Source organism: Coloeus monedula (genome assembly GCF_965178545.1).
Source record: "Coloeus monedula genome assembly, chromosome: 8".
Classification (NCBI taxonomy): domain Eukaryota; kingdom Metazoa; phylum Chordata; class Aves; order Passeriformes; family Corvidae; genus Coloeus; species Coloeus monedula.
Genome location: NC_138788.1, coordinates 7,618,871 through 7,642,591, shown reverse-complemented (window position 1 = coordinate 7,642,591; position 23,721 = coordinate 7,618,871). Strand labels below are relative to the sequence as shown.

At 42.5% G+C, this 23,721-nt stretch overlaps 1 protein-coding gene across 2 annotated transcripts in view; it reads left to right on the top strand.

Moving 5' to 3' along the window:
• Positions 1 to 2,244: 2,244 nt before the first annotated feature.
• Positions 2,245 to 23,721, top strand: part of PHYHIPL (phytanoyl-CoA 2-hydroxylase interacting protein like) — a gene marked incomplete at both ends in the record, with an annotated part of 40,943 nt that continues 19,466 nt past the window's right edge. The window contains one exon of one of the 2 annotated variants that reach the window (XM_082286670.1): positions 2,245 to 2,446. In XM_082286670.1, the coding sequence (XP_082142796.1) occupies positions 2,248 to 2,446 (199 nt within the window). Of the gene's footprint in view, positions 2,447 to 10,356; positions 10,463 to 23,721 lie in introns of those variants that run through there. The other variant, XM_082286669.1, reaches the window with a different exon arrangement.

The following is a 23,721-nucleotide window of genomic DNA, read 5'->3' as shown; positions in this document are numbered from 1 at the left end:
AATTTGGGGTTTAGTCAGTTCATCACACATTTTCTCTGCTGCTCCTTCCTTCTCAGGGGAGGACTGCTCACACTCTTCCCCTGCTCCAGCATGAGGTCCCTCCCACAGAAGACAGTCCCCCTTGAACTTATCCAATGTGAGTCCTTCCCACAGGCTGTAGGGGAATCTCAGCTCCAGTGCTTGGACCACCTCCTCCCCCTCCTTTTCCACTACCTTGGTGTCTGCTGGGTTGTTTCTTTCACATATTCTCATTCTTCTCTTCTGATTGCTCTTCCACAGGATTTTTTCCTTCTTCTTACATCTGTTATTCCGGTGGTGCTACCACCAATGTGGATGGGCTCAGCCTTTGCCAGGGTGGGTCTGCCTTGGAGCTGGCTGGCCTTGACTCCATCACACCTGGGGGAAACTTCCAGCAGCTTCTCACAGAGTCACCCCTGTAGCAACCAAAAATTTGCCACGCAAACCCAGTGAAATTTAATTTCACTAATTAAAATCAACTGCTTCAACATAGAAAACAATTTTTTGTTACTTTCTACTTCATTTTCCCTCCTCATCCCAGAAATAACCAGGTGGTTGTCACATGATCAACCCCAAAAATGTACTGTCGATAGCTAAATTGAATTTATGTGGAGATACATTAATCAGAAGCTGGCTCTCAGATAGATGGGAGTAGGTGAGGTTAGACTGAAAATGGATAAAAGCAAGAACAGAGAGAATCAAGAAGAAGAAAAATACTGGTATTAAAAAGAAAAATTACATAAATAACCCTAGTAAATTTGGTTAAAAAAACTAAAGTAAGATACTGGGTTGGCAGTTAACATGGAAGAAGGAGAGGAAATTAGAGAAAAAAAGAATTTACAAATGATGAGCATTTGATGTGAATTCAGCAGGTGCCAGATATGCAATGATTGGACAAGTCTGAACACAGACCCACATTCCATCACACAGGAGCTGTCACTGTCACACCTCTGTCATTAGGCAACACCTGTGCATGCATGAATGGACACTTGTTCTGCTTTGCAGGCAGCCTTGTCCCTATCAGCATGTGCAGATAAAGCCCCCTGAACTTTGGACAAGGAGCTGAGGAGCTTGTGTTAGCCCAGGAGAGAGAGTTTTGCCATACTTCTTTGCTGTTTTCATTTCTCACTCCAGAATATATTGCAGGTTATCAAAGATGGCTCTTGCAAACACACATAGGAACAATTTAGGGGGCATTCACAAAGACTAAATTTAGCCTCAGAAGCTTTTTCTTCCCCTGCTTCCTTTGGGGCAACTCCAAGCACCTACAATGAACTCCCTTTGAGACACAGATGAAGATTTTTCTACTCTCCACTGACTGTGGAAAGATCCTAAGGCAAATAAACTCCTTAGGCTAAAGATGGCCTTTGCAATTATCCTCCTGTGCAGCCTGGTTTAAGAAGCAGGAGCAGTGAATCAGTCACTAACAGATTTTGAGTCAGTTCTAGGATTTTTAAGTCTCACAGAATGCTACTCCTCCACTGACTTTAAACACTCCAGGGCACTGCGTACGTACAGCAACTGGAAATCTGTGAGGATTGCTACACTATCAATAAACATCATACTGCAGGGCTGACATCTATTCAGAACACAAGTAACAGTGGTAGGACATAATTCAGAGCAGAACATGGTTTAATTAAAATGCTTGTGGATGTTGTTATAGAAACAGTGCTATAGATGAATGCTCATTTCACCATCTATTTGTATACTCTACTCTCATTATCTAATCTGCCCGTATACGGGTGCTAAGTGGACATGCATTCCTACCAGAGCAAACCCATGGAAAACACAGCTGTTCATTGCTGTTTCTAATGTGAAATTGTTTCTGGTGAAATTTTGTGACATTTCAGTTGTGGATCACATACTGCATTGGGTCTGTGTGGCAAGGTTCTGGTAGCAGGGAGGGGACAGGCATGGCTAAAGGGGTGGCTTAAGGGAGCAGTGGCTGAAAGCTTTCCCCATGTCCAACAGAACCCAAGTCATCCAACTCCAAGACAGACCCACCACTGGCCAAGGCCAAGCCAATCAGAAATTGCAGTAAAGCCTCTGTGATAACATATTTAAGAAGGCAAAAAAAAAGTAACCGTGCAGAAGTTTTTGCAACCAGGGAAGGGAGGACTGAGAATATGTGAGAGAAACACTCTGCACACACCAAGGTCAGTGCAGGAGGAGGGGCAGGAGGTGGTCCAGGTTCCAGAGCAGATTCCCCTGCAGCCCGTGGTGCAGACCATGGCAAGGCAGATTGTCCCCTGGCAGCCCATGAAGATCCACAGGGGAGCAGAGACCCGCCTGCAGCCCATGAAGGAGACCCATGCCAGAGCAGTGGGATGCCCTAAAGAACACTGTGAATCCGTGGCAAGCCCACGCTGGAGCAGGTTCCTGGGGGGGACTTGCAGACCTGTGGAGAGGGGAGCCCACGCTGGAGCAGGTTTGTGACCCCATGGGGGACCCCCACTGGAGCAGGCTGTTCCTGAGGGACTGCAGCCCATGGGAAGGGACCCACGCTGGAGCAGTTCATGGAAAACTGCAGCCCATGGGAAGGACTCTGGAAGCTGGGAGGATGGTCCTGTGAGAGGGACCCCATGCTGGAGCAGGGGAAGGGCTCTGCTCCCTGAGCAGCAGCAGAAACAATTTGTGCTGAACTGCCCATAACCCCCATTCCCGATCTCCCTGCACCACTGGTTGGGGAGGAGGTAGAGCCCAAAAAGGAGGGTGGGGTGGGGCAAGGTGTTTTTGAGATTTTTTTTTTACTTCTCATTGTCATACTCTGATTTTGGTTGGTAGTAAATTTAATTAATTTCTCTAAGGCAATTCCATTCTGTCTATGACAGTCATTGCTGAGTGATCTTTCCCTGCCCTTATATCAACCCATAAGCTTTTCGGTATATTTTCTCTCCCCTGTCCAGCTGAGGAGGGGAAAGTGAGAGCAGCTTTGGTGGGCACCTGGCATTCAGCCTGGGTCAATGCAAAATGCATATATAAATAATCATAGATCTGAAAAACAGTATAAGAGCTTGTAGTAAGTGACTGAGTCAAATGAGAGAAATTTAAGATCAGTCTCACTACTCATGCAGTCTCTGAGCTAAGGAGAGGGAAAGTCTTGGTGTTCCTACTGTCACTGATTTAACACAATCTTCCTGGTGTTTCCTTAGCAGTTAATTGACTGTGTTCATGGTAGCAGCACGGGATGAGACAATGGTGTCTTTCCTGCGTTGCCACATCACCTCAGTCATAGCAGATTGTGATGGTACAAAAGCAGTGATATCAACCTAGATCCCATCTTCTGTGCTTATGCAAAATGCTTATAGCTCTATAGTTGTAAGAAAATGAGATCAGTAGATGACATTGAGGAACTAACCACTTAGATTTTCTTCATTAACTTTATCAATGAACTTGTACCTTCTTCTCGGCTATCTGAAGAGTTTTGGTTATCCAGTGAAAGGGTGTAGTAATATGAGGAAAATCTCATTCACAGGATCAGCTGAGAGAGTTTCAGAAAAGGCTTTGTGGAAAGGGGAAGGGCAGTAGGGAGAACATTAGAAGATACTGTAATGAAAAGCCAGCAGAAATGTGTCTTTTTCCAAGGAAAATGGGAAACACTGAAGAGAGAATGGGTCACTGCGGGCTACTTAAACACGTAAAACTAAAATATGAACTGTGCTAGAAACAGAAAACTGGAGGGTCACCAAAACAGGGTTTTATATTCCAAGTTTAGTACACAGGAGAGAAACAGGGACAGCATGAGGATACACTGAAACAGCTGCCAAGAGGTCAAAAATAACATGAAAATACTGTGTTTTAAGTCCTGAAGGCATGATAACACAAAATTACTTGACCAAGAAAATATTAATTGTAATTAATTTGTAATAAGGAGATTAATTTTGAGACCAGTTCTTATTCTCCCTAAAACTAATTGGACTTTTGCCATGAAGTTTATTGGGAAGGAGATTAAACTTTAAATAATGGCTTGCTTAAGAAATCATTGATGTAATTATGAACTGCTGGGAAAAAGTAACTAAGAAATACATAATGAAATATCATCACTTGAACAAATGCATCTGATGTGTCCCTTCAGGTATTTAAAGAACTGATGGAACAGCTAGTTTCTAAAAAACCCCAGAGAGAACTGAGGAAGTATCAGGAGACTAATAAAGTGTCAGCATGCCAGAAGTCTTTAAAAACTGAAAAAAGAGTAATTATGGAAACTATTGTCTTATGGGCATGGCTCCAAATTGAAACAAATACTATAAATAGTGCAGCTAAAGGGGGAAATGTATTTGTACGGAGATGAATAGTGTAACAAGACCCCGATATGACACAGGTGTACTGCAGTAAACCAAGCCAGGCCAATTAGAATGTTTATCCCTCCACATCTTTTATGATGAAGCCAGAAGATTAGCAGAGGACAGAACAGCATCAGGACTTTACGAAGGCATTTGATGCTGTGCCACGTAATATCTTAAGGAAATTACTGAAACAAGTCAGCTGGGGCTAAAATTCATTTAAAGGTATCAAAGGCTGGCCACTGAACTGTAGACAGAAAGTAAATCTGAATAGCAGTCAGCATTGTCAAGGATAAGCAGACAGTAGTATCCTTTAAAGGTCAAGATATGGTCCAATATCTGGAGGATAAGGCATTAGTTAAATGTGAAAGTGGTTACAAAAGTAGGAAGACTGATTAACAGCACAGAGGAGAGAGGTTCAGATTGTTCTCTAAGGCTACTCTGGATCTCATAAAGGGAGGCTAAACATAAAATGAAATTAGTAATTGATAACACTAAGCATTAACAGTACTTTGTGCCCATTAGGGAACAAATAAATTTTATGAACTACAATTACATTTTTTTGTGTATGAAAGAATTTGTCTTTTTTAGATGCTTATTCAGACTTTATAAAGCTAATCAGAAAACTGAAAATCAGAAAGCAGCACCTTCAATAGCATTAATGAAATTATAATTTCCTTGATATCTTTCCTTATTGGAGAGAAATATTCCCTTTTAATTGTTTATGTTGCTTAGATTAGGTTGAGATTTGCACACCCAACCGGTACCATCAGAGGGCTCCATACTCTGAAGTTTTCCTTGTGAATGAGGATGGTGTGGCAGTGGTGGGTGGTAAGGAACGAAGGTTTGGATACTGGGCATTTCTGTGATTGTCCTAGGTCAGACCAAGGACTTACCCAGGATAGTACAGTCCCTTTAACAGTGGCTGAAAATGGGTGTTTACAGAAGATGAAAGGCATGACAAGCACATATAACAGTCTTTAGTAACTCCTTCCTGGACTTCATTAGTTTTCAGCTTAGGGACTCTGAGTCACTTGTGGTTTTAGTAACTCTAAAGGATTCCCTTTGCATTAATTTTTCCAGCCTTCCCTTGAATGAACAAAAATTTCCAGCCCTGGCACTGTCCTTTAGTCTTACAACTCTTACATCCACTGCAGAAGGTACCACCTCCTTTTGTTTGCTCTGAAGCCATCGCTATTAACTGCAACTGACACCCTCTAATTCCTGTACTGGGAGACTGGGCAGAGTCAGACTCTGGTTACCCCATTTGTGCCACTTGTGCTGCAGTGAATCTCTACCTCATATGCCCTTGGTTGCCTTTTCCACAGACTGATTGTCCTTTAATCCAAGTAGTAGACTAGCTTTTGCCTACACTGAAGCCATTTTTCCAGATTCGTGAGTAGGTTCTCTGGCCCCAGAAGTCACAAGATTGCCTCAGAATTGTATCTTTGATGTTTTAAAGTATGCTTTATGGCCTTGCAAGAGAAGCCTGAATGCGTGAACTGAATGCAATTGCTGAAATGAAGTCCCCTGAACAGGGAAGGAGAGACATTTTGAGATGTATGAGCTACTGCATGCACCTCACTGGAGAGTTCCCAGCAACTGTGGGGCTTCCCAGCATCTCAAACAACACCAAAGCAGAAAACAGGAGGCAGAGACATTTCCAGGAGAGCTGTAGCCTCATTGCTGAACTTGGTGTCAGGGTGCCTGGCAGAAAGAGGGAGGGAGACTCACTCTAAAGCTAAGAATAAACACTGCTGCTCTGCCTTGGATTTTCCTAGAGTATAAAAGGGGGACTTCTGCCATCATCCTTATTGTCTGAGCATTTGAGGAGGCTCTTGCTTTGCTATCTGAGAACAAACAAAGAGGTTCCTGGTTAGATACTGTGCCTAGCGCTCTAAATTGTCATACATCAATGTCTGTCTCAGTTAGCAAAGGATGCTTGTCACACTGCACATTAACTCTACAGAGTCATGGTTTTCACTTAGGGTCTTAAGTTTCGGGATGGTTTTTTGTCTTTCTGTCACCAGTCTGTGGATTTTACTTCAGTTCTATGGTATTTCAAGAATATTTTGCACACAATCATTCTCAAGTATGTGCCTTCGCATGCTTGAAACACTTGACATGTCCATTAAAGACAGAGAATGACTGAAAAATTACAAAGAATTTATTTCCATGAAACTTCAGGGATTAGATGCTAAGTTTAATCAGTGCACCTTTTACAACTGTCCCTCCATACTGATTTTGATCCTTCCTTTTATCTGTCCTTTAATATTTTGCTTTTCTCCTCAGAAGTGACATATTAACAGCAGGAAAAAAAAACCCCAAATGCTGTTTTTAATTCCTCTCTGGTTTTTCTTTCCTGAAAACCATGTCTGTAGCCTTTTTGCCCTATGTTTGCACAGTCCACTGAGCAATAACACATCGTTTTTTATTCCCACGTGGGAAGGCAGAGCTGGAACTCTGAGTCTTGCTGAGGTCTGAGAAAGGGGGTTTCTTTTATAACTTGCAGATAGAAACCTGCTACAGTGAAATACAAAAGAGTTTTCAAATGGTGAGGATGGGGTTGCCCAGCTCTGCGCTGTGCTCTGCTGCTAACGCATAGCAGTTTTCCCAAAACAGAGCGCAACACAGGTGGGGCTGGACTTTGTAATCGTGGGGAGGGTTTGTTTGTGGGGAGGAAAGGAATACACAGCCCCTTTCCCCCTTGCTTTAGGGCATGAATGAGCTTGTGCCTTTTAGGAAAGAAGCCACACACCTCTCCAGCTGGCTGGCAGCCTCTCTGCCTTTCTGCTGTAGAGTCATAGCCCTGCAGCAAGATCTTGCTGACCTACCTGGGGGACTGTGAGAGCCAGGCTGAGGCAGGAGAGCTGAGATTGTTGAACCTTGCCAGGCAAGAGCTGTGTGTCACAGCTCACATTTCCTGGTACGTGCATAACGCTAGGAAATGCTGCTTCTCTCTCCTTGTGTGAGGTTACTGTAATAACAGACACATTGTTGAACTACAGAAGTTGGTAAGATTCTGTTTATCTAAATGTTGAAAGTCTGAGAGGTTGCTGTTGTGGCAAATTCTTTGCAAGCTTTTGCAGTTCTAAACACATGACCCTCTGCTGTCTCTACCAATGTGCTGCCATTGGCAGGCTTTCCATTACATAATGTTGACCCATATTTGTGGTATGTGACATTTTTTGCTAAACACTGTCAGGGATAATCTGTCACAGAATAAATTTTCTGATTATATGCTGAGACTCTGTCATCCTTTGGCACAAACATAACTTGTGCCTCAGACAATGCTATTCCTTGTTAAGACAAGCAGAGTATAGTTCTCTCAGGTAAGAAAAATGCCATGAGAGCATTGTGTGCTCTGAGACTGAAATACCTAGGACTAAATTCATTGCCAAGTGACTGCATGGAATCACATCTGGGAGTAATTTGAGCTTTAAAAAATGTTAATCCCTCACCCAGGTGATGGGAGGAGTGATAGGCTGAAGGAAGCCTGAAGTGTGACTCTGCAAAATACTGTCTCAGGCAGGTCCAGATTTAGAAAAGTGGAGCTATGGAAAAGATTTTTCTGCTCTACACTTACACTGGAGTCTGTGCCAGTATTTGGAGAATTAATCAGTCTTTTCTTAAAAAAATTTGTAATGGTGTGGGGAAAGAAACAGCTATAGCTCAGCCAGGGGTTATTGCTACCAGGTAGCTGAGAAATGAGAGGCCTTTGAGGAATGGGAACACCCCCAAAGCTGTCCGCTTTCAAAGAGCTATGCAAAATCCATCTGTTCTTAAAAACCTGATTTCAGTTGCATAGAATAAGAAGTAGAGGAGAGAAAGGTCTATAAAATAGAGGCAGAGAGAATAAAATGGGAATTCTCTCAGTATTCAAGAACAGCGTCTGTTTCAAATGGACTTTATATAATGTTATAGCAAAGAAGTAACAAGATTGTGTGAGCTGCTGAAGCGTCTGCCACATTGTGGAAGGGAATGAATGTGGAACATAGGCTGAGAGACTAAATACACCATCTTCAGAGAAAGACATTTTCCAGCCTTACGTAGGAGATGACTGTGTGCTAAGAACAGTTGCAATATCAAGGAGAAAGGTTTTGCTTCAGTGCAGGGAATTAATGCTTGTCAGAGACAAAATTAAAAGCTGATGAATGCAGTCTCACCCACTTTCATTTCTTCCCTCTCTGATTCTATATTTGTCCTCATTCTGTCTGCGCATTCATTCATATATTCCTCTCCCTTCCCACCTCCCCATTGACTCACACTCTCCTTTCCTGTTATTACTTCCTTTTCATTTTCTCTTCCTTTAGGTTCCCTTCCCACTCATTCCGTTTCTCCCCTGCCTGACCCCTCTGCACACATTTTCCATCCTGATGAAAAACATCAGAGAAATAAAGGGCAGGAAAAAAGAGATGAGCAAAAAAGTGTGTTTAAGTGTGTGTAATGAGTACACAGCCCCAGAAGGGTGCTCAGTATTGCACTCTCTCCCCAGGATGTATGTACAGGTTTTTGAAGGTGTCTGAGGAATCCAAGCCCCTAAAACCTATTCCTTGCTTCTAGGCTGCAGCACTTGGCAGTGGCTTTGTGAAAGGCAACACCAGAGTTCATTTTCTGAGATTAGTGTCCCCAGAAACCATCATAACAAATGGAAGGATCCCAAAGTCCAGTGGTAGTGGAATGACAGACACCTAGCTGTGCAATAGGGCTTGCTACTGTGCCAGATCAGTGAGGACTGAGAGGACACTAGGTGGTCTTGGGACTGCAGAAAGAGAAATGGGACTTTTAGGGACTCTGGATTTGCTGTCATGCAATGCTGACCAAGAAACATCACAGCCTCAGTCTTGATGGGAGCCTGTGTGCAATGAACTGCTGTTTCTCAAAGCAGCCAGTGCTGGTGTCTCAAGATCAATGGCTAAATGGCGCGAATTTTGGTTTGGTGAAACAACAAACTGGTGCCAGGAATGCTTGTTGTAATGTGTGGTAGGAAATGGGCTCAAAACACTTTCCAGTCTGGAAATTGGTGATCCCACCCCATCACAGTGAGCTTGATCCCAGAGTCAGTCTGTGACCTGGAGAAAGCAGTGCACTCCTGCAGCTCCTGAGGCCCAGAGGCTGCTCCTTTGTCCAGCCTGCGGGCCTGTGCTGAGGGAGGAGCTGAGCTGTCACACCTGATGATGCTGCAGTGGTACACACCAGTTTAATCTATTAGCCTATTAGTCTTTAAATTTTCTTCTTTTCTGGCCCTGTTCTTGTTCCTGAAGCTCGGAACTGATAAATAAGTGCTTTTCAGAAAAGCTTGATAGGAATGGCACTGCTACCACGTGGATTATTTCTCCTTCCCACAAAAAGGGCAAGTGGGAAGTGTGCAGAGCAGATAGTCAGAAACGGCTCATTCCCATACCCTCTTTTGCAATCAATAACCTGCCATATTTTCTATGTTTATCAATCTAAATCCGGCTAATATTTCTTTCTGCAAATACTTGCATAATCGAAGGATCAGAGTGGACGGCAGAGCCCTTGCAGTTGGGTGGGATTGCACGCAGCAGTCATGGTGGGCTGCGCGCTTGGAGAAGGGGAAGTCGCTAACAGTGGCTTGGAGGTGGTTTTGCCTTGGGCGACTCTCTCGGGTTACGGGGTAACCTCGAAACAAACCACGCCGCGGCGGTGGGCAGCTGCGCTCGAGGCCGGCCGGCTGGAACCCCGACCGGCCGTTCGCAGGGCCTGACCCGGAGGGCTTGGACTCCCCGGCAGCTTCCCGTGGAGGCGCGGCCTGCGTTACATAAGGAGCGGAGGGGGAAGGGACGGTTCCGCGGCGGCGGCGGCCGCGGCCCCTTTAAACGCGGATCCCGGGGCGCGCCGGGCGCCCGCCTCGCTGCTGCCCCCTCCCCGGCTCGCTGCGGTGACAAATCCGCTCCTCGCCCGCCTCCTCCGCCGAGCGCTCGCAGCCGAGCCGGGCGGCGCCGGGAAGCGCTGCCGCGCGGCTCTGCACCGCAGCCGGCCAGCCCCAGCCCCAGCCCCCGGCCAAGCCACAGCAGGAGCGGCGAGGGGCGCGATGGAGGCTCCGCGCCTGGCGCACACCATGAGCAGCCCCACGAGCCCCTGCGAGGAGGTGATCAAGAACCTCAGCCTGGAGGCGATTCAGCTCTGCGATAGGGACGGTAAGCCCGGGCTCGGCGCGGCTAATCCCTGCAGACGTAAGATGCTGCTGCCCTCATGGATGCTAATGCAAATTAATCCCACGTCGTATGGTCCTTTGTTATCCCCCAAGAATTTGTAGGTGCAAGTGTTCCCCACCCCTCCCGCCGCCGCCGCCACCCTCCTGCCATTGAGAACAAAAGAAGAAGAGAAGGTTGCACCTTGCTGGAGGGAAGGGAGGGAAAACCGCCGCTCCCTAAGCCGTGCCTGGCGTTGCAGTGCGATTACCCCGGGCAAGCCTGATGCACAACCCTGCCCCTGCCAGGAATGGACGCTGGGGCTTGTTCTGGGAGAGGCAGCAACGAGAGCCAGAGCCCGCGCTGCGGAGAGTCCGGAGCTAGGGATGGGGTAGTGGCCCTGGCGGGGTTTTGTTGCCCGCGGTCTCCAAAGTCCTTTGTATTATAGGGCAATTCCCGTGCTTCAAATACACGGGCGGATGTGCCGGCTGACGTGGGCAAGCGGCCAGACTTGTTGCCAGTGGCTCGTGAGAGCCATGGGGCGGCGAGCGGACCGAGCTTGCGGCTGGCAAGATGGGGCGCGGGGGGAAACCGAGAGGGAGGCGGTTCAGCACCGCGGACAGCACCGCGGCGGCGGCCCGGTGCGCCGTGCCCGGCGCCGAGCCGCGCTTCCCGCCCGCTCCCCACCGCGCCGCGCCTGGCGCCCGCACCGCCGCGGGAGACCGCAGTGCCCCGGGGACGGCGGCTGTCAGCCCGTCCGTCACCCGGCAGGCAGATGAAGTTTGGTTGCAGAGCCGCGGGTGCGGGTGTTAAAGGTTGTCTGTGTTGAAGCAAGCAGATAAATGTCAGGTGGTGACGAGGGACAGCCAAAACAAGTGTACGTGCTCGAAGAGACACTGAAGGCTGACTAGGGGAGAAGAGAGACGTGTCGTTTGTACACAACTGTGATTGATAAAACTAAACAGGCGCACTGACTGTCAAACAATGAACTAATATTTTCTCGTAGAGAAATAATTTGTGGCATACAATTTGTGCTCATATACCAGATGATTCCTCTCTTGTCATTTCACATCGAACTATTGAAAATAACTTCTCATTTTTGGATGCAAAATGTGCTTTGGGTGTGGAATTTATGTTACCTAGTAAATGTACCAAGGAACGGAGATACTGGATCAGTGATTGGTACAGTTGAATTAATGAAACTATTTCCTTGTCGTGAGTCTATTTTTGGAGCATAACTGTTAAAGCTGATAGAGGGAGTCAGGCCAGTTTTCTCCGTTATTCTTTACAAATTATGATTAAATATTTCATTTTTTTTGACCTAGGCAGACTCTAACATTTAAAAAGCTGAATTTTGGTAAGCTCTTTATTTTTCTTGTAATAGAAAAAAAATTATAAGGTATTGAAAAGTCTCAGTTATTCTTTTTCTAGCTACATTAGCAATTCTTTGATTTTTTTGTTTTAATGTTTTAATTTAGATATGTGCAGTTCCATCCGTTCATGCCTTACTCACTGCCACAGGACACAGGAAACTGAGCTGTGTTTATAGTACTGGAGGTTAGACTGTTTTTTTGTTAAAACACTTTTTCACATATATTCCTTTTAATTAATAGTAGATACAAATAAAAATAGATAAGTTATGCAGCCTTTCATATTTGTGTACCCTAAGCAATGGTAGTGAACTAGTCCATGTTTATCATGACAAACTCTGTTTGGTTTAACATACAATAGTGAAGGACTTCTCGATTCCTATGGAATAATGTCATACAGACAAGCGAATGCAAAAAGGTAGTATTTTTCATTTCAGTTCCTTTTTGATTAGACTTCACTGGAAAACAACAACTTCCCTGCAGATGCGGCTTTACAAACTAAATTCATCAAGCAAGCTGCCATCATCCAGGACTGTTGCTTTCCCAGTACATGGTTGAATTTCCAAAGGAGGTGCCTATGTTGGGGATGGGAGAGAGACAACTCAGTGCCTCAGCTGGCACAGGGCTGTTCTTGAGCACACTCCGGTATTTCCTACAGGTGGCACTTATGCATCAAAAAGCTTGTTTTAATGGGAACACAAAACAAGGAAGCAAAGGTGAAGGCATTCATCTCGAGATAGGCGTACAAATGTATATGCAATACATTTAGATCCCTGAGTGTCTACATGGGTGTATTTGTATCATAAATACTTGCATTTATTTTAGGGTATCTTTGTTGAAGAAAGTGAGGTTCTTAAGGTGATTAGCATCACAGAGGTAAAACAAAGTCTTGCAATAAATAGCAATGTATTACACATAGTAAATTATAAATATGATAGATTTGTATTCTGAAAATATCCTTGGTCTTTAAGCTGTAGTAACTGTACAGACAGCCAGTGAAATCATAACTTTATACATCCAACTATGACAAATTTTGCAACACACTTAGTTGGAATTGCAAGCAATGCTGCAGTAAAAACATAAGCAGTAATGGAAAATTTATGTAGCAAAATATTTTTCTTGTTTTCTAAGATGAGAGGATTAATATTGAGATGTTTTGTATTCAGCAAAGTGCGTTATACCTTCTGTGGAGATATATACAGGAGCCACAAATCTAGAAACTGGAGTAAGCAATTAATAACATCATGAGAGTTCAACTATTTATGAATTTTTTCTGGGGTTTTTTCAGCGTTGTTTTTACAGGCATTGTCATCTCTCTTAATGAATCAAAGCAATTAAAAAACTTACAATTGTTAAATAAGAGATAATAAATGCATGCATTTTGGAAATTTCTTTTTAGAAAAAATCTCCTGATATGGTTTGGTTCTAAGTGAATGCAACATTCTAAAGGCAGTTATGAGCTGTTATTTACTAAGGCATCTTGCATTATTTGCTCTTATTCTCTTACAGGGGTCTGATAGCACAGCTCAGTGTTAGTCTGACGCTCAGTCTAATGTGTAGTTCCTTAGGACTCTCCTGAACTCACTCTGTGTACAGGAAAACGTGTAGCATTTGTTATTTTCCTTTGCCACATTTGAACATTGTAGCCATACTTCTATAAACTTGGGCCAGGAATGAATGTTTAATCAGTGCTGAACATTCTGGTGACCTTTTTATAAAATTTGTATTAGCCTCACCTGGGGATTAAACCTTTAGTAGATGGATGGATGTCTTTTGTGTCATGAGCACGCCAGTGCTATGGAAATATAGCTGATGCCAGGAAACCATAAGTCTTGGAAGAAACCAAGCTTTTCACAGGTGTGGTAGAACGGTCTTGGATGTCAGCAGCTGAATTCCCCGAAGCTGCACTGTGGCTGTGCCGTGCTCCTGCTACAGATGATGCACTTTGGCTGCTGGGTCCTGGCAGGCTGAGAGCCGTGACACCATCATCCACTCCCCCTGCTCTCACGTTGGCATAAACAGAGGGAAAGCAGAAGACACCTATCAAAACAACACCTGTCAAAATGCAGAAAGAAGAAGAGCAGAGAAACAAACCTTCAAAGAGGATGCTGGAACTTGGGACGCACAGACAAGGGAGTCAGGCAAGAAAACTGGATCTGGAGACACTAACAGACTGGAGGCAGTGGCTGGTCAAGGGCCTAAGAACAGGAAAGACTTGCAAGCTGGGGATTAGGTTAAATGGGAGGGCAGAAGTGGACAAAATAACCCTGAATGAGAATAGGAAAAGATAAAGGAGCAAGGAAGGCCATCTAAGTTCAGGCAGCATGCCCAGGGAAGTAAAACTGGGGAGGAAAAGGTAAGGGGATGTTCACCCAGATTAGATTAATTTGAAGAATGAGGATTGGGAACCTGTGAAGAGTAAACCTGGTGACCTGCATGCAAAGAAGAGGCAAAAATTACAAGGGGGGGCTGCTGGGCAGTTTGGACCATAGAGCTCAGGAGTAAAGGAATGGAACTAGGACTCGCTGAGCAGAGAGACTGGGACTGAAAGGACAGCCTTAGGAATGAAGAGCAGGCCTTCTGAAGTGTGACTGGGGAAGAAGGAAGTGGGACAGGAACAAGTTCAAGGACCAGGGCACAAGAGGCTGTGCTTTGGTGTGACCACCAGGGAAGGGTCAGTGTGTATCAGTGCATGACATCTTCCAGAGCCACACACGACCCCAGGATGCCAAATTCTCCTTGTTCATTTGCCAGCAGAGAAGGGTACCATGGAGTACTCAAGAGTCAATGGCTGCTGCTGACTTCAGTGAGAGTAGGACTTTAAAAAAAATGCTTTGAGAGAGAACATTAACCACCTTAAGTAACTTTCCTGTGCCTCAGTTTTCCATGTGTAAAATGGAAGCATATTGCTGCCTCCCCTCCAGCAATGTTTTCAAAATAAACAAATGAATGTTAATCAGACAGACACTGTAGTAGCCTGGAAAACACGTGAGGTGCATGGAAAAACCCATGATGAAATTCATAATTTTATCTTCAGAGAAGAATATGAATAACGTGTAGCAAGTAAGTCCTGGGACTACACACTGAACAACAGCAAATAACTGTTACAAGAAAAATAGTTCATTATATACGCACTATTCATTATGTATGCTGAATGAGTCAGAATTTATGTGGAAAAATAAGTATGTAACCATGCAGTTAAAGGCTATATCATAATCTAAACAAAGTGCCCAATTTCAGGTTATTAAATTATGCTTCATTCTGGTATTTTCTAACCATTGATGGCTTGAACTATACAATCTCACTAAAGTGTTTTTAAAGCTTTTTTTCTGTCTTCATATATTTGAAGATAGTATTTAGGCAGCAGGATCAGGGCTGGAACTGGTGTCTTGGCCAGTTTCAATCAATTTCATCACCTTCCAAACACTTGGCACCACCACAACTGTTTAGTCTAAAAGGCTTGTATAAAAACATTACATCATATAAGCTAAGATGTCATTTCTGGTTTATGTAAACAGCTTGCATCTTTGGCTTTCCATGTTATTTGAGCATGTCTCATGTTTTCTAATTCATTTCAGGAGTTTATTATCATGCTGGACTTATTGGAGGATTCTGAAAGATTTTTCTGTAGTTCATTAATTGGGGTTTTCATTGCCATATTGTGTACACATTCACCTTTCAGACAGAAGGGATGAAGTGGCATCATCCAATCTCTGGATGTGATCTTCAAATCCCCTTTTTGGCATTATGGACCAGTATCACTGCTATTTCTGAAATGTCATCATGTATGTCTAAGAGATGGGAAAAAATTGAATGTCTAGGTAGACTCCCACATGAAGGACAATTGAGAGATCCAAATTTCACAGTAATTCTTAGTGTCCTGAATCTTTGTTGCTGATTAGTTGTTTGGTTTCTTAAAAAACTATGGCACTTCTGAGCACAGTTCATGTTTTCTGTGTCCAACATAATAGAGAAGTGCTTGTATTTGTGATATTTTGATAGGACACAAAGTTCAGAGTTATGTTTATTGTTGGTTTTTTCCTCTCCCCGGCTGCAAATTTAGAGATTTAAATTCACTCTCTTCAAAATGCAAACTGTACTAAGAAATGTATTTCTTCCAAAAAATTATGTCTAACCTGTCTGAACTTGAACATTGTGATGATGGGGGGTTTTTTGTGACAAACAATAATGCTGCTTCAGGTAGGAGTTAAAATCTAGTACATCACTCCAAAAGTTCTCTTGCTGCAAAGAAAAATACTTATTATTGTTTTAGCTTTACATGCTTGGCAGAGACTAAGATTTCACATGTAATATTCCTCACTGATAGAACAGGAAAATTCTAAATGGAGCCAAGCAACAAGTCTTCATGAATGATCTTTAGAGTTGTGGAAGAGAAGAAGACAAATGATTTGCCTATGTCTTCCACTTCAGCAAGTATTTCATCCTGTCTTGGTTTATGTCACAAGTAATGATGTCTCCAGTTAGTGAGCCTTTGCTGGAAACTGGCTATTCAATATCCTGGTGTCAAGAAATGTAGTCATCCAAATTCTTCCTTTATATTCATGAATTTTTAGGGTTATTTTCCTTCCTTCTTTCTCCTCATCTTCTTTTAGAGCTTTATGACGCTCAAACCTGTGTAATTGATTATGAGCTATTTTGTCTGGCAATGGCCAAGTTATATATTATTAGCTATTTACATATTGCCTGCCATTCTATTTGTGCCCCTTTTCATTCAATTATTCTTCACTGTAACTCTACGAGATCCCTTATAAAGCTACTGAAATGCTTGATGTGTAATTATGCCAGATTCACCAAAAGAATCACTGTTCTTTCCCAGTGCTGATATTGCAGGATTGACACTCAAACATATAATATAGCTTTTGTAGTTAATTTCTAGTCATTTTTATACTTAAAGCATTTTAATCATCAGTGTCTCCTGTGTATGTCCCTTCTTCTTTGTGTTTGTTTCAGATTAGAGTTCCCAGATGCATTCTTTTATTTATTCTGTAACAGAATCCCTTGTAGCACTTCCTGCCGATACTTCTAAGCCATTTGTGCTTGCAGCTCCTTCTGTTTAATGTTGTCTGCAGTGCACAAATGTGATCTCTCTTTAGATCATTCACAAAGACACAAAGCCTGGAACCAGCCACAGGCTCTATGGTAGCCCAGTGGACACCTGAGCTCCTTACCTCTTTTGCCATATGTCAGTCTCACCTCTGCCAGCCCTCGTTCAGCCCTGCAGATCAGTAGTTCTCAGTGAGTACAATGGCAGGAGGAATCATTTAGGGAAGAGAAATTGTAACCCCTCCAACCTCTGAGAAGCAGTCCTCTAGAGGGAGAAGCCAAGCCCACCCTCACTTAAAATTTCATGTATCTTCTGCAAATCTCAAAGACTAAAGCTGTTTTTATTAAGGAAAAGTTATTACTAATTCACCTCTTTTATCTTTCATCTTAAACTAGATTTTTCTATTTTACTAGCAATTTTATTCTCAGCCTACTAATCTGGTGGCTCTTCCACCTCTTGTAAGAAGTGTTCTGAGCTCATGTTTCCAAATTCACAATTTACCCTGCCGTTCTGCCTGTATGATCCAGGTCAGAGTACACCCAGAAGGCCAATTCAGTCTCTACAGCAGCTTTCTGGTGAGATTCCTGGTTCCAGAGCCATAGCTTCTAGAACAGGCAGAGTATCCCTTCTGTCATGTAAGGTGTGTTGAGGAGAGACTCTATCATATTCTTATTTAGATTTCTCTAGTATTTCATCATTGATTTTTGAATGGGTTCCAGTCAGGCATTGTTGTGTTCTGTTGTCTCCAAAGATTTGCTGAAGCCTGTCTTCCCGACCTTGGTTTTTCATTCTGGGGCTTCTCTGCCTCATTAGTTTTCCATTTTTCCTCCCAAAATCTAGAAAGATCTCCTCCTTTACCCATTCCTTGTAATTTCCTCCATCTTTTATTGTTCATGGCTTCTAAACAGCCGGTTTGGAGACCCTGCCTTTTCTGAATAAGGTCTTTTTCAGTCCCCTTTGTGCTGCTGAAGTAGTGGCAGTACCTTTCACCCCAACTGAGGAGGTAATCTTTAAAAGTCGTCCAGTCTGAGTTTTTCTTAGACCACTCAGGACAGTAGGTACATCTTCTGTTCTGCCAGCATGCATGGCCTTTCATGCTTTTTGTGACCTGAAGGCTATATTTAATTCTGGCTGAACACAGCCCACAGTCTTAAGCTATGTCTTCTGTTCTCTTTTGACAGAATTTTTAAGCATTTTCCTTGCAGACCACTTTCTTCAAAAATTTTTAAGCATAGCTGGAGAAATACTGCCAATTAAATACTGACAGTGCCAATTCAGGATATGTGTATAAAACATATCACTGCTATAGAAAACTATGAACAAAGACAGTGTTTAGGTAGTTGGAGCTAAAGAAAGCTCTGCTCCAGGATCACTTTGCACGGTTTCCTCACTAGGGTTTGTTATACAGTGGAGCATTCTTTATTTGACCTTGAAATTTTTTCCTTCAGCACAGAAGATTTGGTTAGAATTCATTGTAGCATTTGTAACTGAATCAGTTTTCACAGTGGTGTTTGTAGTTGAATCATTAGTCAATTTTATTTTATTGTTCTCAGAGTGTTGTTGTTTCATTTCTGCTTGAATGAACAAGGTGTTTTGCATGGATGTTTCCAAAAGCAATGATCAGCTGTACTGTTTTCATAACCTAACAACTGTTTCTCTGAGCCTTGACAGGCCTAGCTGCTGCCAAGAAAGGGAAGCCTTAAAACTAGTTTGGTGTTGCTCTTTCATTCCTGTGGAGTGACAGAAAGTATTAGCAGGGTTGCACTTTCTTAGTTCCAAGTGTGGAGTGGAGTCTGGAGTTTATTTCTCCAATACTGGAGAAAGTCAGACCCAGCTGGCAGCTCTAGGAGAAGCGCAGTTGAAGGAATTGCCGTATTAAGCTTTGTTAGGAAAAGTCTTGTTAGAATTTTCTTGTTAGGAGAATTATTTGGTTTGTAATAATCAGAAGTATCCCATAAATTTCTTTCCTGAGCTGTTCCATTGGCTTCAGTAAGACTTTATGTAAAAACCAATTTGCATTCATAATGTGGCATGATTAAGCTCTTACAACTACTGTATTTTCCTAGTCTTTGGTGTGTGTACTGCATCTTATTTCATACAGATAGGCATCTCATTTGGAATTTTTCTAAGTTGCAGTTTATCTGGATTTAATCTGTCTTTTTTTATAAGACAGATTTATATATTTCTATATATATTTAACCAGTATTTGTAATCTGTATTTATTTCTTGGCTAGAAATAACATTTTAAAAAGATCATTCTGAGCGTTTTTTTACAGTTCACTTCTATGTGTACTCATAGTTGAAAACATTTGGACTTCAAAATGAGCAGGATAAAAAGATGTTAAAAGGCTCTTTCAGTCTTGGCCAGCTGTAAGTCCTAGTGTACAAGTATCTGTGGAGTGACTCATGCTGTGTCATTGTTCCTTTTAATGCAACATATGTAAAGGGAAATTATATGTGAGTTTATCTAAAGGAAGGGATAAAATTAAAAACAGGGTGTACAGCAGGTTGTGTTTTTTAATGCTACTAAGGTCCATTTTCCATCTGATGACATAAAGTAAATATTATGTACTTACAGTTTCGTGTTGAACTTTATGCTGGTAGTTTAATATATATGTTCAGTGGTAAACATGTGACTTTCAGAATGCTAATGTTTCTGATGAATTTCTAGCCTTAACACTTGCAGTGTTAATTCCAAGACTTATCTCTAATCACAGGAACTGAAAATCCCCTCAGTCTGAATCCAGTAGATGACAGGGAAGTTATGTCCCGCTTGTGTGGAACATACTGGAGTTTTCGGCAGTGTTACAGCTACTACCTTACTCTTCATGAAAGGACAGGTTTGGGCAGTAAGACTTCTCATGCCATTTATTGTGATTGTCTCACCTCTGCCCAGGTGTAGAGGTTACTTTCTTTCCCCCCTAGAGGGAGGCACCTGAAACTCCAGATACCGTTCTTGGTTTCCTCTGTCTGTGAACAGCTCTGTGCCATGCTTTGGGACCCGAACACAAAGAATGTGTCACTCCCGTACTTCACTTTGTCACTGTTTAGGTAGCATGGAGTTCTTAAATCATACTTGATGTACAGGGATCTGAGTAGGGCGGCCTTTTTAGAGCATGAGGGTTCAATTTCAGGTTTAGTAACACATCAGGTAGCCAGGTGGGCCCAGCATGACTTGTGTGGTAGGAGCATATCGAGTACTCTGTGCTTTCTCATAACTGGACAAGTGCAGGGAAGAACCAGGATCTCCATGTGAAAAAATAAAATAGTGATTCTCCTTTTTCTATTTTTGTATATTCTGTAATGCTCAGCTGGTTTCTGTGTTCCTTCCTAGAGCAGACCACCAGGGAGCCCCTTAGGCTGCCTGGTGGGGCTGTCAGCCCTAGTGCAAGTGTGCAGTGCTGGACATGGAAGCCAGAGAGGGAAACTAAATCCTTCAGTGTATCTCAGTATGCTTATTAGATTAGCTCATATAGTAGGGAGTGGGATCTGGAAAGCATTCCTTGAAATGCTTTTAAATTCTCTAAATCCAAAAGATGAAAATCTAAGCAAAATATGAATTCTTTTTAAGTACCCTATCCAAGGGGACTTGTTTGGCATACAGAATTTGTAGAAGGTTATGCAGCTATTCCTCTATAGCTAATCAATTTTTGTCTTGCCACGATCATGATTGGTGCCATTGTTGCAATCCAATGGCTGTTGATAGCTTGCATAATAAGACTACAGAAAAATCTGTAATGGAAACTATTGTAAGTATCCAACTGAGCTGTGCTTTTTTAAAAAAGCAATTTGAAAATTATCAAGGACCATGGATTTGAATCTGATGTTTTTAGAATTGTTGTAGGTTTCTTTTAACTTAATTACATCAAAACTTTGTTTTGAGTTTTCTCCTCTTCATTAGACAATTTTCATTAGATAACCTACAGGAGAGTTCTGTCACTAATGCCATCAGGACAGGAAGCTGATGAGCTACAGCTGAGACATTTAATAAATATGCAGCCAGTATGCTATACCATGTCTGAGTGAGGGGTGAATTCCAATGTGGTGAAGACTTTACTGATTTGACTCCAATATTAACAACTGTGTCATCTTTATATTCTAGTAACGGTGAAAAGCTTGAACTCATTGTAGCCTTCCTCTCGATAGGGAGTGTTTAGCAGGATCCTCTCATTTCTGCATGCTTGCCGGCCTTAAAGAAACTGGCAGCAACCTAAGTTATCTGTGAGCTCTCTGCTCTTGTCAGAGGTTCAAAAGTCAGGAACAGTCAACCAGTGGCAGACCTGCATGGCCTTCACAATGTTTGGTTGCCCTAGTAAACCAACTAAAAATGAAACAAAACAGAACAACTCCTGCCAAAAAAAAAAAGGGCTCTCAAAACCCCTATATCCTTTATTTGTCAGGGCCTGAGAGAAAGTCTGAAACCAGCATACAATTCTGAAACATGCATGCAATTTAAATGTAAAAAAAAACCAGTACAAGTTACAAAGTAGAATTTCCTGAACTCTTGTGAATATGTAATACATTTTAAATCACAGCTAAAAAGCACAAACTGGTGTAAACCAGAGCCAAATCCCATTCCTTACAAGAGATGTGTGTGAAAAGCACACAGCAATTGCCAGTGTGCTGAAGTAAAGAAATGCTCATTCATGCTGCAGACTGCCAGGGTGTCCAGAGAGTTACAAAAGCCCACTCATGCTGAGCACCCTACTTTCTCAAGGAAAATGCTTAGTAAAACTGTGTTCCCCAGCCTTGAGTTCTCTCTGCTGCCCTTCAAGTGATGAGTTTTGCCTTTCTGTCTGGCTTCCCTTCGTTGAAAGGAAGTGGATTTTAAATGAAAAAAATCCTCGTGTGATCAAGGCACTTGCAGTTTTCAGGCAAGCTGGCAGGTCACATTAAAGCTCATGTGAATACAAGGCTGCGTCATCTTGCTAGATTTGAACTCACATGACTTAACTTGAAGTAGAGAACACATTTTGGTTTAGATGAAGACACAGCTGCAATAAATGGCACAAGTTGTTGCCAGCCAAAGAATGAGGTAAACCATAATGAATGAGGTTCACAGTAATAAACTAAAATGGAAGTGTTTGTTTATCTCTCTCTTTTGTTTAGTGACGTGGAAGCACAAATCATGAAAGGCCACTCACTTCTCTAATACACAGTTAATATTAAAAGCAGTGGAAAACTAAGGGCAATGCTTTGCCTCAATTACAGTGTTAGATGAAGAGCACTGGAGCAATTAGGCCAGTGACCCAGAGCAGTGTAACTTGGATCGGAATCTGGCCCCAAGCAACTTGTCTGGGGTCATACAGTCAGTGCCTTCATCTATGAGATCTGTTTTCCTTTGTCCTGGAGACATAGGCAGTTCCACAGTCTCAGATGCAGCTGTACATTTTATTCACCAGAAGAGACAAACCTCATGCCATTGAAAGCGCCGTATCCCTTCCTGCTCCAAAATCTGCCCCTTTAGGAATCAACAGGGTGGGAGTCTGCTGAAAAATTTTAGTCCCAGTTTTCAGCAAAACAGCACTGAGGTAGCATCCTTACAAAAATACACCACAAAATGGGCCTGAGTGCAGTCTGAAGTATGGTCAGAATTTCACAATAGATAGATAATAATACATAGATAATAATAGAGACCTGATAACACAGAGTTCTGCTAAATGAATGAAGTACATGTGATAGATTGATCTGGGATAGATTTTATAGTGATGTTTCTGACATACTTACTTGCTTTCCCAATCTGGAATTCTCTATAACTGTAGGTATGCATTATACTCAAATTCTGGTATATGTAAGTGGCTGCAAAGTTCATTTTCATTTTTAAATGGCATTTAAATTAACCTAGATGGTGGTTTAGAGCTTTTTACATCCCTTGCTGCCTTCTTTCCCTTTCAGCAACTGAGAAATGCACATTTTAATTAAAATTTGTTTTTCAAATGTATCTTGTAGCCAACACATGCTGAGAAGAGCCACTTACCACCCATGTACAGCGAGCTCGCTGTGCTGAACAAAATGGGAGCATTTAATTAGGAGTAAATGCTGGGGTGGCTTACTGTTTGTGGCCTGCTATAATGTCCTGTTCGATTTCCAGAAGACAGAATTGCCCTTGTCTGGCTCTGATGGCAGAGCCATGAAAACCAATGGTTTGCCAGTAGGAGCTGGAGTGCAGTTGGGGCTATTTTTGACATACTGCAACTCTCATTTCACAGAAGGTCGCAGAGAAGCTTGTTTAGCTTTACATGACAAGGTACAGTAAAAAATAAAGCTGTGTTTAATATAAGCAGTCTGAGAACTTCAGAGGGAACTGGGTATAAGTTATTTTGCATGCAGGAGTCAGTGGACAGGATGAGGAGAGAGATGCTGATGGATGGTGATGACATTTGCACTCAGTCTCAGGTTATCTGGCCAATTCAGTTTGTTTGGTTTTGTATTCATGGGTCATAAAAGTAGATCCCAGCAATTCTCAGCTCTCTACCACAAGGATTTGGTCAGTCCTTAGAGCATGGCAGGGTCAGTAGATCTCAAAAGATCTCCACATCTTTGATACAGGGAATAGTAGACGTGACAGCATGGATGTCAATTTAATCTTCTAGCCTCAGTGGTTTTTCAGTCTTACAGTTTTCCTGGTCCTTAGTGAAGAAATATGTACCTACATGATTATTTGCAACCTTCCAGTTGCATATTTTCCTCTGAAAATAAGAAACTTCCTTTTTCATATTCTCTCCCTATGTTTTTAACACAGTGAAAATTAAATTTTGTGTGAACCTGTGTGTGTTTAGCTTAGCATATTACTGTGCTAACACTCCTTCACTTACTTGTAATAAAATTGC